General features: G+C 39.3%; 1 protein-coding gene across 2 annotated transcripts; it reads left to right on the forward strand.

Annotated features, from left to right (window-relative positions):
* Nucleotides 1–7,988, forward strand: LOC146660340 (protocadherin alpha-C2-like). Of its 2 annotated transcripts, none has more exons than XM_085420154.1 (3): nt 1–2,567; nt 3,887–3,923; nt 4,878–7,988. In XM_085420154.1, the coding sequence occupies exons 1-2, from the start codon at nt 135–137 to the stop codon at nt 3,896–3,898; spliced, it is 2,445 nt and encodes an 814-aa protein (XP_085276280.1). In that variant the 5' UTR covers nt 1–134; the 3' UTR covers nt 3,899–3,923; nt 4,878–7,988. The 2 variants fall into 2 exon arrangements, with proteins under 2 accessions (XP_085276280.1, XP_085276281.1); XM_085420155.1 differs by having other exon boundaries at nt 4,881–7,988.
* The last annotated feature ends 8,415 nt before the right edge of the window (nt 7,989–16,403 follow it).

A 16,403-nucleotide genomic window follows, 5' to 3' on the forward strand; every position in this document is an offset into this window, starting at 1 on the left:
CTGCAGCTACAGCTACAAGTCGTGGAGGCAATGAATGACACCGGCGCTCCCCTACATCAAGACAACTTGAGCGTAAGAACGGATTTGTTTCATTAATTCCTTTAAAATAATAATAAGATATATACCAAAACACGATGGCGCTTATCCCTGCATCTTTACGGACACGGTTAGTGGTGGGTGTTTTTTCGTTCTTTGCAATGTGGGGATTTGCGCTCTCCATCACTCGGTACTCTATTCCGGAGGAAATGGAAGAGGGTTCCTTTGTTGCTAATCTGGCCACAGATTTGGGTCTGGATATTCGCAGTTTGGAGGAGCGCAAAGCAAAACTCGATGTCATTCACAGTAAAAATTACCTCGACATCAACAAAGATACGGGGGAGCTGGTTATCCGCGAGAAGATAGACCGGGAAAGCATATGCATGACTAAAACAACCTCGTGTTTTCTGAAAATGGATGTCATACTTTCAAGCCCGGTTCGCATTTTTAACATCGAGCTGGAAATTATGGACATAAATGACAACGCGCCGGTGTTTCGCAGAAAGACAATGCACTTAGACATTTCGGAGGCAACCCTTCCCGGTGAGAGATTCTCACTGACAAACGCCGTGGATGCGGATGTGGGGGCGAATTCAATCAAGACCTACTATCTCAGTGAAAGCAAATACTTCAACATCGACATCCAGACCGGCAGCGATGGCTCCAAATATGTCGATTTAGTGCTTAGTGGTAATTTGGACCGTGAGGAGCATGCTGTTCACGATTTAATTCTAACCGCTGTGGATGGAGGTGTGCCTCCTCGCTCCGGCACAGCCAGCATCATTATTAACGTCCTGGATATCAACGACAACGCCCCCATATTCAGTCAGCCGGTATATGCAGTCAATGTCTCGGAGAACTCGGCAGCAGGAACGGTGGTCATGACCTTAAATGCAACAGACTTAGACGAAGGCACAAACGCCCAGTTGGTATACTCACACACACTGTACACATCGGAGAAGACACAAGCGCTATTCTCACTTGATCCAAATTCAGGTGAGATCAAGGTGAAGGGGGTGATCGATTATGAAGAGAGTCAGAGTTTTGAGATGCACATACAGGCACAGGACAGAGGGACGAACCCTCTGTCCGGACACTGTAAAGTCACAGTGTTTGTGACAGATCTCAATGATAATTACCCTGAAGTGACTATCAAGTCTCTGAAAAGTTCGCTGACTGAGGATGTCTCTGTAGGGACGCTGATTGCAGTGGTCAGTGTGAGCGACAGGGACTCTGGAGCCAACGGAGAAGTGGAGCTCTCTCTAAATAGGCAAGAAACGTTACCGTTTCTCTTAAGCAAGTCCTCTGAGGGTTACTTTGAAATGCTAGTGTCAAAACCACTGGACAGAGAGGTAATAAGCAAATATGACATCATACTGAGAGTGACAGACAAAGGTGTGCCACCCTTATCGGAAAATGAAACCATCACTTTGGAGATACTGGATATCAATGACAATGCACCTACATTCTCCCAGTCGTTCTACACAATCCATGTCATGGAGAACAATCCACCGGGGGCATTATTGACATCTCTGAGCGCATTTGACCCAGATCTGAATGAGAACCAGTACTTGGTTTATTTCATAATGGAGAAAGAAATCGTTAACACTTCTATGTCGATGTTGTTTTCCATCAATCCTGAGAATGGTGATCTTTATGCCCTGAAGACCTTTGATTATGAGAGAGAAAGGGACTTTCTTTTCCACATTGAGGCAAGAGACTCTGGTGTTCCCCCGCTGAGCACCAATTGTACCGTGCATATTATTATTCTGGATCAAAATGACAACACCCCTCTCATAGTGTCACCTTGGCGCGCACAGGGCTCTGTTGTAGAGGAGGTGATACCGAGGTCGACTGATAAGGGACATTTGGTGGCCAAAGTGATCGCCATTGATGCAGACTCTGAGCAGAACGCCAGAGTCACATATCAGCTACTTCAGATCAGCGATTCAACCCTCTTTAGCCTGGATCAGTACAACGGTGAGATCCGGACAACAAGGATGTTTAGTTACAGAGATCCAAGACAACAGAGGCTGGTAATTGTTGCTAAAGACAATGGTCAACCTTCTCTTTCTGCTACTGTCACCATCAAGATATCAACAGTGGAACATGCAATGGCCTTTTCAGAGACTACAGAGCTTCCACTAGACTATGACATGTTCACTGACCTAAACCTCTATTTAGTGATCGGTTTAGGAGCCGTGTCCTTTCTGCTACTGATAACCATCTTAGTTATTATTGTGCTCAAGTGTCAAAAACCAAAGCCAAAGGCCATCAAGATCCCTCCAGCCAATAGAAATAGCGTGATCAGCAGGAACAGCGTGATCAGCCAGAGAAGCTCCACTATCGCAGATTCCACGCTGATCTCCAGCGATGCCTACTGGTACAGCTTGTTCCTCGCAGAGACCAGGAAGGGCAAAGTGGTCGTGAGACAGCCCATAATTCCCAAAGGAGCTGGGTATTTTGTTTCCAGCATACCCAGGAGCATAGGGCCAAGTGAGACCACAGATTCCAGAGCATCAACACTGGAGGTATGTAGAAATATCGGATGGGTTTGGTAAAAAGCTTAAAAACGTTGAAATTGCCCATATGGAAAAGATATATATAAATCTTATAAAGTTTGTATCTGTCTTGTGTGAAACTTGTATGAAAAGCATACAAGCGTGAAAACACTTGAGTTGAAGTTTCCTTCAACCTGCATTCAAGTATAAATCAGAAATACTGTACTTATACTCGACAACATTTCAGAAGTAAATATTGCAAGTTTGAGGTTAATCCTGAAGTGAAGATTTTACCAAGTCTCGGGATCCCCTGAAGGAGGCCAACCTCTGGCTTAGTTTAAACTATTGAACTGTATATAAATCAAATGACGTACTGTAATATGTAATAATGTGTCATTTTTCAGTGTGTTTAATAATAATATTTATGAAGGATTTTGAATGTTAATTCAGGCTGTTTAAAAGTGTAGGACTGGTACTTTTACTTGGGCAAAGGATCTTAGTACTTCTTCCACTGCAGTGACTCCTCGCTTGTACTTTGAAATGCATTCAGGATGACACGACTGACTGAAAAATCAAAGCGCTTTCTATTATTTACCTTGGGTCTGTGTCATGGGTCTGATGGGCTAGTTTTCTCTGCAGTCTGAAATCTGATATGAGTTGAAAATAAAAGTGGGGCTAAAGTTTTTAGAATGGATGAATTTGATAATGACTATAAGTAATTTCATTGACATTAATCAAGTGAAATGTATATTGTAATGAATAATAATGCACCTATTTTCAAAATTATTGGAAATAAGTTACAAGTAAGAGGACAGCTCAATTTATTTAGTTTAGTTTAGTTTTTTCATCAAGCATGTGTTTCTAGAGCAAATCATCAGTGCTGCTATTGCATAATTAGGCCAAACAAGTCCACCCCACAAAAAATTGTCACTTTTTGATGTCTTATGTAGCATGTAGGTCATGTACTGCAGATGCATAGCACAGAATAATAGCATAACTGGTAGGTGCAAGAGGGGGAGTACTACAAAGAAGATCAGACGTGGGAGGGTTGTCTTCAAGGACAAGCGAGATGCCTCTTGAGTCTCTAGCAGTGTTCTGGCACACTGTAGACTATCAACAATGCATGGATGCTAAAAAAATGATCCAGATGTTGTTTCTGTTTGTACAGCTGGACCTGCAGAGTAAACTGAATCGAGTGATCCGCTGAATGATCAGCATAAATATGCATGTTGTACGGGGGCATATGGAGGGAAAGAGACAAACACCCATGTATGATGTGGATGTATTGTGAGCGTGAGTTCGAGTGTCTGCATTACCACTGAATTTGTCTCTTTTTTTCTATTCTTAAGTACTCAAAATGAAAGGAAGTCCATTCTACAACTGGAGGTATGCTGGTTGCTAACTACATCTGTAGAGCCACTATAATTGTGTAGACATTTTCTATCTCTTTCTATTTGGTGTTCGTTCTTCGTTTGGCTCTAAAAATTTGGATTTTATACAATTTTTTTTTCTGATTCTTCCTTTTTTTTTTGCTGAAATCATTTCCCAAGATATTTTCCTGATTAAATAGAACAGGTTACACTAGCCCACAAAAAAACAACACTCCCCTCTAATTCACTGCTACTGTGAGCATTAAAATCTAAATTGGCTGGTCTCTGAAGTGAGAAAACCATGTATCAGCTTATAACAAGAGCTGAGATTAGAATAAAATTGGCTGCTTGTCAGATCTGTGTTGCGCACATCTGGCTAGCTTGGTAGAGATTCAGGGCAAAAGTGATGGCACAGACATAAAAAAAGGATTAAAGAATGAATTGCCCTGAGTGGATTCTCAGCATACCTGAGAGCAGTGACTATATAAACTCAGATCTCCACATATAAACTCTGTTAGGTGACGTTTTAAATGTCGCAAATGAATTATGCCCTATTCTTTTCCCCCCACGTCAAAAAAACATTAGACAGTTTAATATTGGCATACCAAAATACCAAATAGCACATTGTGATGCTTGCTTGTGCATGCTTTAGTCACACCTTCTGCTTCCCTTATTTCAGTTAATGACTTTGATATTTTATTTTAGTCATGTATGTTAGTCAAACAAATTTTTTTGTATTTTTAAATTTGTAGATTGATTTTTTTTTAAAAAAAACAAATTTAAAAAACAATCCTGATTATGATTGATTTAGTGACTTATCTTTCAATTTAAAAGTCCCTAACGTCTATTGACATGTCAATGATGGTGGCAGTAACCAGTCACGATCCACTGTTGCATGAGTGAGGACTTTCTGTAAGTTTATATTAAGACTTACTTCCTGTGTTGGCTAATTCTATGTTCTTTCTCTCAGCAGGGGCCCAGAAGAGAACTGCCATGATATAATCATCTCTTCATGGGAGTCTTTGGCTAAAAAATCTTCCCTGTGACTCACAAAGAAGATGTAAAAAAAAAAAAAAAACCAGAAACAAAAAAAACATCTGCTAGTCCCTCTGCTCCAGCTGTTCTTTCTCTCTGCTTCCTCCATTGGCCACTAACCACCTCAGCCTTCCAGCTTTGTTAATCTTTTAAGCATGAATCTGCATGATTCTACAACTAAGTATTCAGACAACAATTTGAAATAGTTTCTGGCAGGATATGTGGACATTACTGAGCAGACCTCATGTCATAAATCATTCCCTTCATGATGTTCTGAAACTTTTAAATAGACAATTTTGCCTTTTTTCTCCAGAGTTTAAGCTGAGTGTTGTAGTTGTAGAAACCTTCAGTACTTTGCAATATTCTTAAGTTCAAGTCAGGCAGCATTTCATATAAGCAAGAGTTCAAAATATGCCTAAACCTAAATATACAAGTGAATCAGGGTGAATATGCTTCTTCCATAATACTGATATAACATAACTGCAGCTGGTTATGTCACTGATTCAGCCTTTTTGTCTTGTTTCTTTTTCGGTTTTTAATAAAACGTTTCTACTCTATTATGGGTCTTGCTGGTTAGTAAGATTCATATGCTTTTAGTTGAGCTGTTTTCACACATGTGCTCCAGAAAATATTGAGAGAATTACTGAAGGACATTGTCTACAATTGCCCTTTTCACATGTAGCACGCAAAAGGGGAATAGTCGGTGTCAGATGCTTTCTCATTACCAGATAGACGAGAGTGCTGCCTTGGCGGAGTGTGCAGAAAGCACACTTGCTGTGAATTCACTGGGCAATTACCTGCTCTAGTCTCAAATGGGTGCATTCAGATGTTACATGGTGTTTTTACTAAAGAGCTGTCAGGGTAAAGACTGTTAAATGTCCAAAATGACATTTGCTTTCTCACGTAGAGCTCTGCTGGTTAATGCTGAGGAAAGTTTAGGCCCACAGTGCAAGTGTGAAAACAGCTGTAGTAAGTTTCTAAGAAAAAGAGCAAAAAAAAGATTTTATTCAATTTTAAATTTTTTAAACAGTATTTGTTGTACTAGAGAAGTTATGAATGTGTCAAAGTGATGAAAAAGAATGAAAGATAAGAAAACTAAAAAAAAACAATCACATTATAGGTGATACATTGTTTCTCTTTTCATTTGATTGTAGATAGATTAGTCGTATAGGGACGATAACAAGATTACAAAAGTTAACTAACAACAGATTTACGTTTTTTATCTGAGGTGTATGAGCTACACAAAAATATTGAACTACACAAATATTGAACAATTTTCATTTTCACACTGTAGTTTGAGCTTGTCTCATTACGTTGTACTAAGCAAGGGGTCTGGAGGAGGGGTGCGCTTACACCTCTTTTTTTTTTTTTTTTTAACTGAGGTAATCACAGAGTGGGGTGAGGCCAGAGTGGGGGACATGTACAACTCTCAGACACAATGAACCGTATTTTGAAAAAACACAATCAAATATCAAATGTCAGTTTAACTGTCTGTGAGAAGATTTGCTTATTACAAGCTATCATCTCTTCGGGCTCATTTCCTTAAAAGTTCACAGTTCAAATAATAACTGTGTTCACTCATTGCACAAAGTGCAAATTGATTAATTTAATATGAAAACAAAGGAATAATATAGAGCAAGTATATCCAAATGTATTTATCTTTGCCAGGGTACAAAGGGATATCAGGTACAGGCATGGCAATTTAGGAATATTATTGTTTTTATATATTTTTTGGTAGTAACTTTTAATGCTGCTTTTGTGAGCTTCTTTGAGGGCATTTTTTGTTGCATATTTGTAGTTTAGTGTACGTAATGTTGTTTTGATGGTGTACATATTAATATATAAATAATAAAACTAGAATACTTCTCTTGACCTCAAAAGTAGCGCTGTTGCACTACGAATAAGCCCAGGACTTTCATGACTCAGAAACAAGGAGCTTATTAATACCACTTATTAGGGTGCTAATTGATCAAATGTAACTGTATGTGGTAAAAGTATTGGATTATGAGAAGAAGAGCGCAGTGTTAATTATGCTCACAGCATTAAAGTGCAGACTCTGCAAGTTCAGAAATCTGCTGAACCCATACGTGGAGCGTGAAAAGCATTAAGCAGATGCCAGCACTTTGAATCTGAATCTAAATGTGATCGGAGCACTCCCTTCAGTAATGCAGTGAAGGTAGAAGATTTCAGGAAGTATCAGTCTTCACATTTAGAGTCAGTGAAATTGAACCTCTCTTCCTCTCTTTTGCACCAGGCTTCCCAGACATAAACACATCTTTCTGGCTGTCTGTCAGGCTAACGATGTCACGTAATAAACGATTTCTCACTGTGAAGAACGTTTTATATGTTTAATTCATGCCTGAACCAATTCGAACAGTGTTTAAAATGATTTTTTTTAGAATTGCACATACGATGAGCTCTTTGTGTGCCTTCTGCATTGTAAAAAATAAACATGACTGTTGATGAATGAAATAATGGCATTCCACTAGTATTACAAATTACACTGACACCCATGATACAATACCTTGAATTTCTTGTTGGGTGGGGCTCAGCCTTTTGGTTTCAGAGCAGGTTTTCAGTTAAAAACAAAGAAACAAACAAAAAAAAGCAACAAAAAAAAAACATGCATTTACTGTAAAATGAAGTGCTTTGTACTTTGTTTTTTCTACAGTAGACTTTTTTGATATTTTCTGTATTCACTGTGACTGAATGGCACAGGAGGTGCTTGTGCTCAGTATTGTAAACGTGAGTAATTCTCATGCGTACACAGCTCAGTTTTTTTTTTTACTTTTCTCCTTCTCGCTTATTTGCCAGTCAGATTGTACAGTATGCTTTGAGAGTCGCATCAAATGTTAGCCAGTTCCATCCCATTTAATGAATCAAAGACAGTATGGGTGAGAATGGTCTTGCTTTGTTTTCAAGTCTAGTCAATTGTCAGATTTTGATGTTGCTTATTTGGCTTAAATGTTCTGCCTGATCATGCTAGTTTGAATAAAGCTTTTTAATCTGTCTTTCTATTGTTTCTCTAATGAAGAATGAAGCTGAAGTGATCAGAAGTGACTTCTTCAATATGATGTTCTCTCTTCCCCCTCTTCCTTGCTCTCTCAAATTCCCTCACATACACACATTTTGACCCAGTTTCTCTTTATAACGCTCTGTACTAATTCTTGGAAATTGAAAACTAAATAAAGGAGATGTGCCTGCAGTTCAAATCACAGAAGCAGACAAATAATAGCTTTGTCAGGATTAGTAAAAGCCATGAGCCAAATTGCAGTAGTCTGCTCTTCGCTGTGGCCACACAGGGCTTTTAGTTTGTAGTCCTATGGCAGACTCATGTATGAGAGTACTGTGAATTTGTATCACTAGCTATTGCCACTGCTATCAATAACAGCAAATTTCTATCTGTTATCTGGCTAAATAATAACAACTTCCATACCTGGATTGATGTGATTTACAGTGTCTTTCACAGTAATGATCTGGCTTGCTTTTCAAACAAAATCAATACCTGTATATAATAAAACTATTAAGGATAGTATTGACTGAAATCTAGTAGATTTGGATAATAAAATTGAGAAACAGTCCTGTGTCTCAGCTGTATGCTGGTCAGTTCAGAAATACAGCACCTTGTAAAATTACACAATACTATAGAGAAGGCCCAAAAGTTCTTAAGTAACTTGTGCTTTAAAAGATCCTGAAGTAGGTCAGTGCAAATGAGCAGTGCAACTGTGGCTACATCCCATGTGCTGAGTGCTGTTCCCGCCAACTCTTCCCTCAGGAGAGCTACGTTTTTTAAACCAACGCAGTCCATGTTATTGAAATTGTTGTGCAACCCACCAGTGATAAACACGAGCAGAGTGCAACTACAGTTCAAAAGGGTACTTTTAATCACACTGGTTCCTAGAATGTTTAACTGTTTTACAATGTTTATAAGTACTGTACTGCACAAGGTCATCATACTGTAATTAAAAGGTAAACCAAAATCTAAAATGTAAATACAAATTAAAAAGTAGATTTCAGGAGGAAAGAAAAGATTTTGTATCCTGACAATGTAAATTGTCAGAAAGACTAAACTGAAACAGTTCCCACCAGTAAAAAATAAACTGTCATGATTCACTCTGGAAGCCAAAACCTCTGATAACTGTGCTGCAGTATTTAGGGCAGCACTGTCTAGCCACCCAGCTCTGATCTGTTTAGGGATCCACACAGTTTCAATGCAATAAAACTGGTGACCTGCCCAGGGTGCTCTGTTCAGTGATTCTTGTCCCACCGTGAACCCAAACAGAGCAGGCAAATGTGGAAAATCAAACCGATGTTAGGTTAGGTTAAGTGTTTTCAGAGTGCACTTATAGTGAAGCAGCAGCACTTAAAAAAACAAACTCCTCTCTGCTGTAATCTGTAATGTAGTAGAAGTTGTTTTGGGTTTTTTTTTCAGACAACTTTGTGGTCTGAAGAGGTATGCAATTAAGCACCCCATTACACATCATCACCACTTTTTTCTGCAATGCTGCAGTGCTTCCATATCTAATGTGTGGGCTTCATTATAAATCATTTTAAAATCTATCTGCCTCACAGTAAAAAGAAATGTTTTTGTTTGCAGCTAGCTCATCACACAGCACTATATCGATCCGTTAAGTGTGGCAGTGTGTTTTAATCTTCAGTACTGAGATACAATATTCAAAACAGAGCTTTGGGGAAGCTGCTTAAGCATATTTTTACCAGATTATCTGGACTGACTCAAGTCTATATTTTGGCCACTGTAAAAGCTTCTTTTAGATCAGCTTTAGATCAGCTTCAGTGTGTGGATTTGCATTAACTATAATCAACCTAAAACAATTCTCCTTTTTATGAATTAATGTGATTTTGATTTAGTTGCTTTAAACACATGTTTAAGCAGGGGTTTTTTTCTCCAATAAACGAAGTTCAAAAAAGGAGTCAGTGACCAAATATTATACCTAAAATATAAAGTAGACATCTGGTGCCTACATTGTGGATCGTCCACTCTAGATAACTCTATATAAGCCCATATTATATTCCCAAAAAGTATTCACTCACCCATCCAAATTTTTGAATTTAGATGTTCCAATAAATTCCACGGCCACAGTTCTATAAAATTAAGCATGTAGGCATGCAGACGGCTTCTACAAACAAGAATTGGTCACTCTCAGGAGTTCAGCGAATTCCAGTGTGAAACTGCAGGATGCTACCTATGCAACAAGTCCACTTGTGAATGTTCCTCACAGCTAAATATTTCACCGTCAGATGTTAGTGGATGTGTAACAAAGTGATTGGGAACAACCGCAACTAAGGGCACATCAAATTACAGATCGGGGTTAGTGCACAAGGTCGACAACTTTCTGCAGTCAATCACTACAGACCTCCAAATTTCATGAATGTGGTTCCATAGCCGAGCAGCTGCATGCAAGACTTACATCAGCAGTTGCAATGCAAAGTGTCCGATGCAGTGATATAAAGCACACCGCCACTGGACTCTAGAGATGTGTTCTCTGGACTGACAAATCACGCTTCTCTGTCTGGTAATCCAATGGACAGATCTAGGTTTGGCAGTTGCCACGAGAGCAGAACTTGTCTGAAGTTTGGTAGAGTGGGGGATTATGGTGTGGAGGTGTGTGGAGGCCCCCTTAGTCCCCCTCTTAGTTGACCCCCTTAGTTCCAGTAAAAAGAACTCTTAATGCTTCAGCATATCAAGATATTTTGGACAATTTCATGTTCCCAACTTTGTGGGAACAATTTGGGGATGGCCTCTTTTCTTCCAACATGACTGCACACCAGTGCACAAAGCAAGGTCCATAAAGACATGAATGGTGTGGAAGAACTTGCCTGGGCTGCACAAAGTTCTGACCTCAACCTGATAGAGCATATTTGGGATGAATTAGGGCGGAAACTGCAAGCCAGGCTTCCCATTCAACATCACTGTCTGACCTCACAAATTTGCTTCTGGAAAAATGGTCAAAGATCCCCATAAACATATTTCCAATCCTTGTGGAAAGCCTATCTCAGAAGAGTTGACACTGTTCTAACTGCAAAGGATGGACCCACATCATATTGAACCCTAAAGAATGGGATGTCACACAAGTTTATATGTGTGTGAAGGCAGACAATCAAATACTTTTGGCAAAAATCTGTGAGGTCGACGCTTACACTACCAGAACACTCAGGCAAAGTCAGATAACCTTGGCAAAAATATTATTTAGAAACTCTTAATCAATGTGAACAATGGTAAAATGTGTGCACTCTTAAGACTTATTGTATTTGCAATATTAAGATTATCCTTTAGCAGGGAATCTCTACTCCAACTTAGCATTACAGTTTTTTCTAAACTACCGTAGGTTTCTACTACTACTGCCGTCACCACTCCCAGGGTATGGGCCACCAAAGTTAGATCTCCAGAGTGGTTCTCCTGGTTGAAAGGAGAATCGGTTCGGTGGCTTCCTTTCGGCTTTCACCACCTAGCGTCATTCGTCCCTGAACTGTCGGGGGTCCTCCATCTTCCAGAAAGTTAGTCTCTGTTTTTCTTATTGGCATTTCCTGTAGTGGTTGAGATTTTCTCTGGGGTGGGGTTGCTAACCCCAGGCCCAACCCTCCTCCTTTAACTCCTCCAACGGCGGAGTTAAACAAGGTTTACCTGACCCATATTTGTTAAAATCGGATAATAAAGACATCACTCAGATTTGGCAAGAAGTTACTGGGTCAGTCTGACTTCTGAGGATGGAAGAGGAGCAATGCTGGATCGTCCAGTATAAAATAGTTATCACACTTGTCATCTGGATATGATGTTCAGAAAAAAACAATTTTAAACGCTTGATTTAATCAGGTCAGATCAGAGCAGCTTTACCTGCTACACAAGCTTACCCTTGTTGTTTCATTTAGGAACCCATGTTGCTATTAGATTGGCAGCATTATCGGTCAAAGTGTCAGACAGCATGTGAGAACTTGACCCATTTATGCATGAGTCAGATGAGCAGCCAAGATACCCTGGCTGGAGCCCATGCACAATGGGGGTCATGAGTCTTATCACCTAGAGCTTTGGTCTTCACTACAGCTAAAAGAAAACTAAAGAGGTTTCCTGCAAAGTATCCCTGTCATTTGTTTGATTTTGTGAGGAGGCTGTGTGACAAAGATAAAACAGTTATTACATTATTGCAGAAAAGGACATGACCAGGCTGTCACTCTGATTTAGAGAGACACACTGGACAAGACACTGATACAAATCTGTTGCAGAATCTACAAAATTTACCGTTTATTTCACTAGATCTCCACAGATAAAATCTGTCTATTTTGGTGTGTTTGTTGTAATTTGTTGTATGTATTGAATATTAAAGATGTGGATATACAAACACGAATAACCAGGATACCAATAAGCAAGCTTCCCACTCGCAGGGAGACCAGTGATGGAAATAGTGAATGTTGAACTGGAGGGTAATCTTCTGGATGTACTATGATGGAGTGAAGTGCAGTGTGACTTATGCTCCATCTTGAGTGATGCCTGTGGCCGGTTATCTATGTGCATGGTTGCCCTTGCCATGGGGTTACTGCTGCACTCATTTATGATGCGTCTGCTGGTTGTTTTAGATGCAAGCAGGAGTCCATTAAATACTGTGCAGTTTGGCAAAATGGCCATGTCTGTCGCAGAAGTCACAAAAGGCTTGTGTTAAATCGAACATTAACATGAACAGGCACAGACTTTCCTCAGCAGGCAAAGTTAAGATCAGTTCAAAAATCTCTGTGGTGAAAGGTGTACTCCCACACTTCTTTCTTTGTTGGTAAGCGTAACACGGACCTTTCTTTATGTTGGAATATAAATAAGCATAGATCTGTGTGAGGACAGCACATCCAATTTAGCTCACATATTCATCAAATTGCTGTTGCTATGGAAACAGAAGTCTTATGCAACAAATGCAAAATGGTTCCTATAACCAGGTGAACAGCAAGGAGAATATCTGAATGAAAAATGTGTCTATCTATAACATGCACATACACACACACACACATATATATATATATATATATATATATATATATATATATATATATATATATATATATATATATATATATATATATATATATATATATAAAAATTCCCCACTCGCCCCTGTGGGCGGTCAATCCTTCAAGCTCGGGTCCTCTACCAGAGGCCTGGGAGCTTGAGGGTCCTGTGCAGTATCTTAGCTGTTCCCAGGACTGCGCTCTTCTGGACAGAGATCTCCGATGTTGTTCCCGGGATCTGCTGGAGCCACTCGCCTAGCTTGGGAGTCACCGCACCTAGTGCTCCGATTACCACTGGGACCACCGTCACCTTCACCCTCCACATCTTCTCGAGCTCTTCTCTGAGCCCTTGGTATTTCTTGAGCTTCTCGTGTTCCTTCTTCCTGATGTTGCTGTCATTCGGAACCGCTACATCGATCACTGCAGCCGTCTTCTCATGTTTGTCTACCACCACTATGTCCAGTTGGTTAGCCACCACCATTTTGTCCACCACCTCCTCTATCTCCTCTCTATATATGGCGATATTCAATAATTACTTAATTATATTTTTTATTACATTATTATCATATCATTATATTGTTTCATAACTGTGTGGAGTTCACACAGGAGGTCTGAGACTTAATATTGTAAACCTTTAATTCTTTTGTGCCTGTTGTTTTTCACTATCACAACCCTGCATTAGCACCAAGATGAAATTTAATAGCTTGTAAAAATCCAAATTAGGGACTAAAGACATGCTAATTCTAGGGCAGGATGGGAAACAGCTTTGTGCAAGTAGCAAAATATCTTCTGTGTACTAAATAAAAACAAATCGATGGCTGTTTTAACCTATTTTCTCCTCATTTTTTCTTTACTTCAGCTATGTGGTGATTCATGATATCTCAGTAGCATATGGCATTGACATTAAAGTGATGTTTTGTTGCAGAAATACTGATAAAACTTTGATTATTATTGCAACACATTCTAGTGGTCCAGCTAACTGTGCATAAATAGCCAAAGAAGACATTATGGCTTTCCTCCATTGGATGCATTCATCCAGTGATCTATTCTGCTTAAGGCTATCAGGACAGCCTTGCCAGCTGTTGTGACCGACTTTGCTTTCCTGATTTGGAACGATTTCCCAGACCTTAGCTTAATCAGAAACAAAATGCTGCCCTTTTACATTGAAATGATACAAGTCATTTTTTTTCCAGTGGTTTGCTAGCTTTCACCTCAAATTGCTATTACTCTTCCTTGTTATTCACCATAAAGCTCTGAGCTTCATAATGTGTAATCAGTAGAGCTTCCTTTGTATTCATAGTGTGATAGGTGTTATGTTCTGGCTCTACCCCAAGCCATGGTTACTGACCTAGCAAACCTCTGTCATGGTTTTCTGTGATTTATGATCATTTCCTATGATTCTGTTGCTCCTTTAGTACTACCCCCCCCCCCCCCCCCCCCCCCCCTTCACACACACACACACACAAACACACATATATTATATTAGATATCTCTAATCAAACAGCATCTTGGTTCTCTTGGCTCATCTGTTCACCTGAGCCTCAGGTACCTTGGTGTGATCTTTGATTCTGCCATGTCCCTAGAACAACACTCTTGCCAGTTGTTCAGGAATTGCCTTTTTTAGCTAAGAAACATCTCCAAACTGCGAACTTTGCAGTCTGAGTTAGAAATGGTTATTCATGCTTTTATTTCATCTCGCTTAGATTGTTGTAACAGTCTTTTTCTTTGTTTGGGCAAAAGGAATCTTGACCGTCTCCAGTTAGTCCAGAATGCTGCCGCAAGGCTTTTAACTAAGACACCAGTGTTACGTTCATTACACTGGCTTCCAGTACATTTTAGAATTCATTTTAAAATCTTGGTACTGACTTTTAAAGCTTTGAATTGTGATGCCCCTGCTTACATTTCTGATCTTTTAGAACCCCACGCTCCCTCTCGCAGCCTGAGATCATCTAATCAAAGGCTGTTGGTAGTCCCACGAACTCGTTTTAAGACTAGAGGTGGTTGTGGACTGCTCTCCCTCCATCATTACGTTGCCTTGATTGTATTTATTCTTTTAAAAAGCAGCTTAAGACTCATTTATTTAGATTGGCTTTTAATTAGATTTGTGCTGTATGTTTGATTATTAATGTATTCTGTTTTATATTACTGTGAAGCACTTTGTGGTTTTTATCCTGTGAAAAGTGCTATATAAATAAATTGATTTGATTTGATATATATATATATATATATATATATATATATATATATATATATATATATATATATATATATATATATATATAGTCATCATTTTGTCATCATTCACCTGTACATCGTATATCACGTTTCATACAAGGAATGAGACTTCTGCTTTATGGGGTCCTTTATGGGGCTTCTTTAATACGATTATGTGACCTGACAGTCTGAGGTCTGCCTCTGACAGTGATCCATGTGGAGAGGAGCTTGTGATTGTCAGTACAATGCTTTCTTGCTGCTGTGCCTTGCCTAAATGATCGCCATGCGGTAGGCTGCGCTGCAGAATCGCCACTGGCAAATTAACCATCCTTGCGACTTCGGAGCAGACAAAGGACGACAAATATGAGCCAGTTCCCGGACATGTGTCTGTGTTTGTGAACACGTTTCCCCACGTTTGTATTTTATTACGCTGAGAATTTCGGCGGATCCATTCATTACCACCGCCCCTCACTTCTTGCGCAATAGTGAATCCAAGAGAATCTGCCAAATAAAACATTTTAACTAAATATTCACGTTATATCATCAATTCCCTGTAAGTCTGCGATTAATATTTTGCCACATGCTGCACAGCTAATTTTAATTACCGGATGAAAGTCTGGTGAGACTGGATGCATACGCCAAATATTTATGTGGTCTTTTTGTGTGGTCGCCATTCTTTTTTTTTTCTGGAGGTGCTTTAATATGTGGTTAGCTCACAGACCTTACACCGACATCGCAATGGGGGGATGAGAGGAGAGAAATGGGTGGAGGGGGAAGCGGGGAGCTGCGCCACAGCGGAGAGGAGAGAGCTGAAATCTGAGTGCGCGCTAGGGCGGATAGTGTCCTTCCAAGGTCAAGTCACCTACATTGAATTTTACGAGTTCCGGTTATCCATTCAAAATAAACCTAATATGAACAGACTGCACTGCTTTTTTTGCACAGAACATACTGTGTAAATATTTGATCCGTAGTGCTTGGTTCATAGTTCCATTTATTAAACTAAATTAAATACATAAACATAATACTTTTTAATCATGTCATACAACATGAGGCACAAAAAAATGTAATACATTTCAAGCATCACGTCTCACATAAAAGTCTTTAATCAATACTAAAATAACTATTTAAAATGGTAATAGTTAAGTGACATATCACAAATTTTTATGTGATTATGAACAAATTATTATTCATAATGGTTCAAAATTTTACAATTTTTTTTGTAAGTAAGGAATTACAGAAC

This window comes from Rhamphochromis longiceps, linkage group LG10, assembly GCF_057381845.1.
Source record: "Rhamphochromis longiceps isolate RC_006_pf linkage group LG10, R_longiceps_female_GT1.1, whole genome shotgun sequence".
Lineage (NCBI taxonomy): Eukaryota > Metazoa > Chordata > Actinopteri > Cichliformes > Cichlidae > Rhamphochromis > Rhamphochromis longiceps.

Excerpts from the sequence above, each read along its gene's own strand:
- LOC146660340 (XM_085420154.1), top strand. The coding sequence starts at position 135 with ATGGCGCTTATCCCTGCATCTTTACGGACACGGTTAGTGGTGGGTGTT.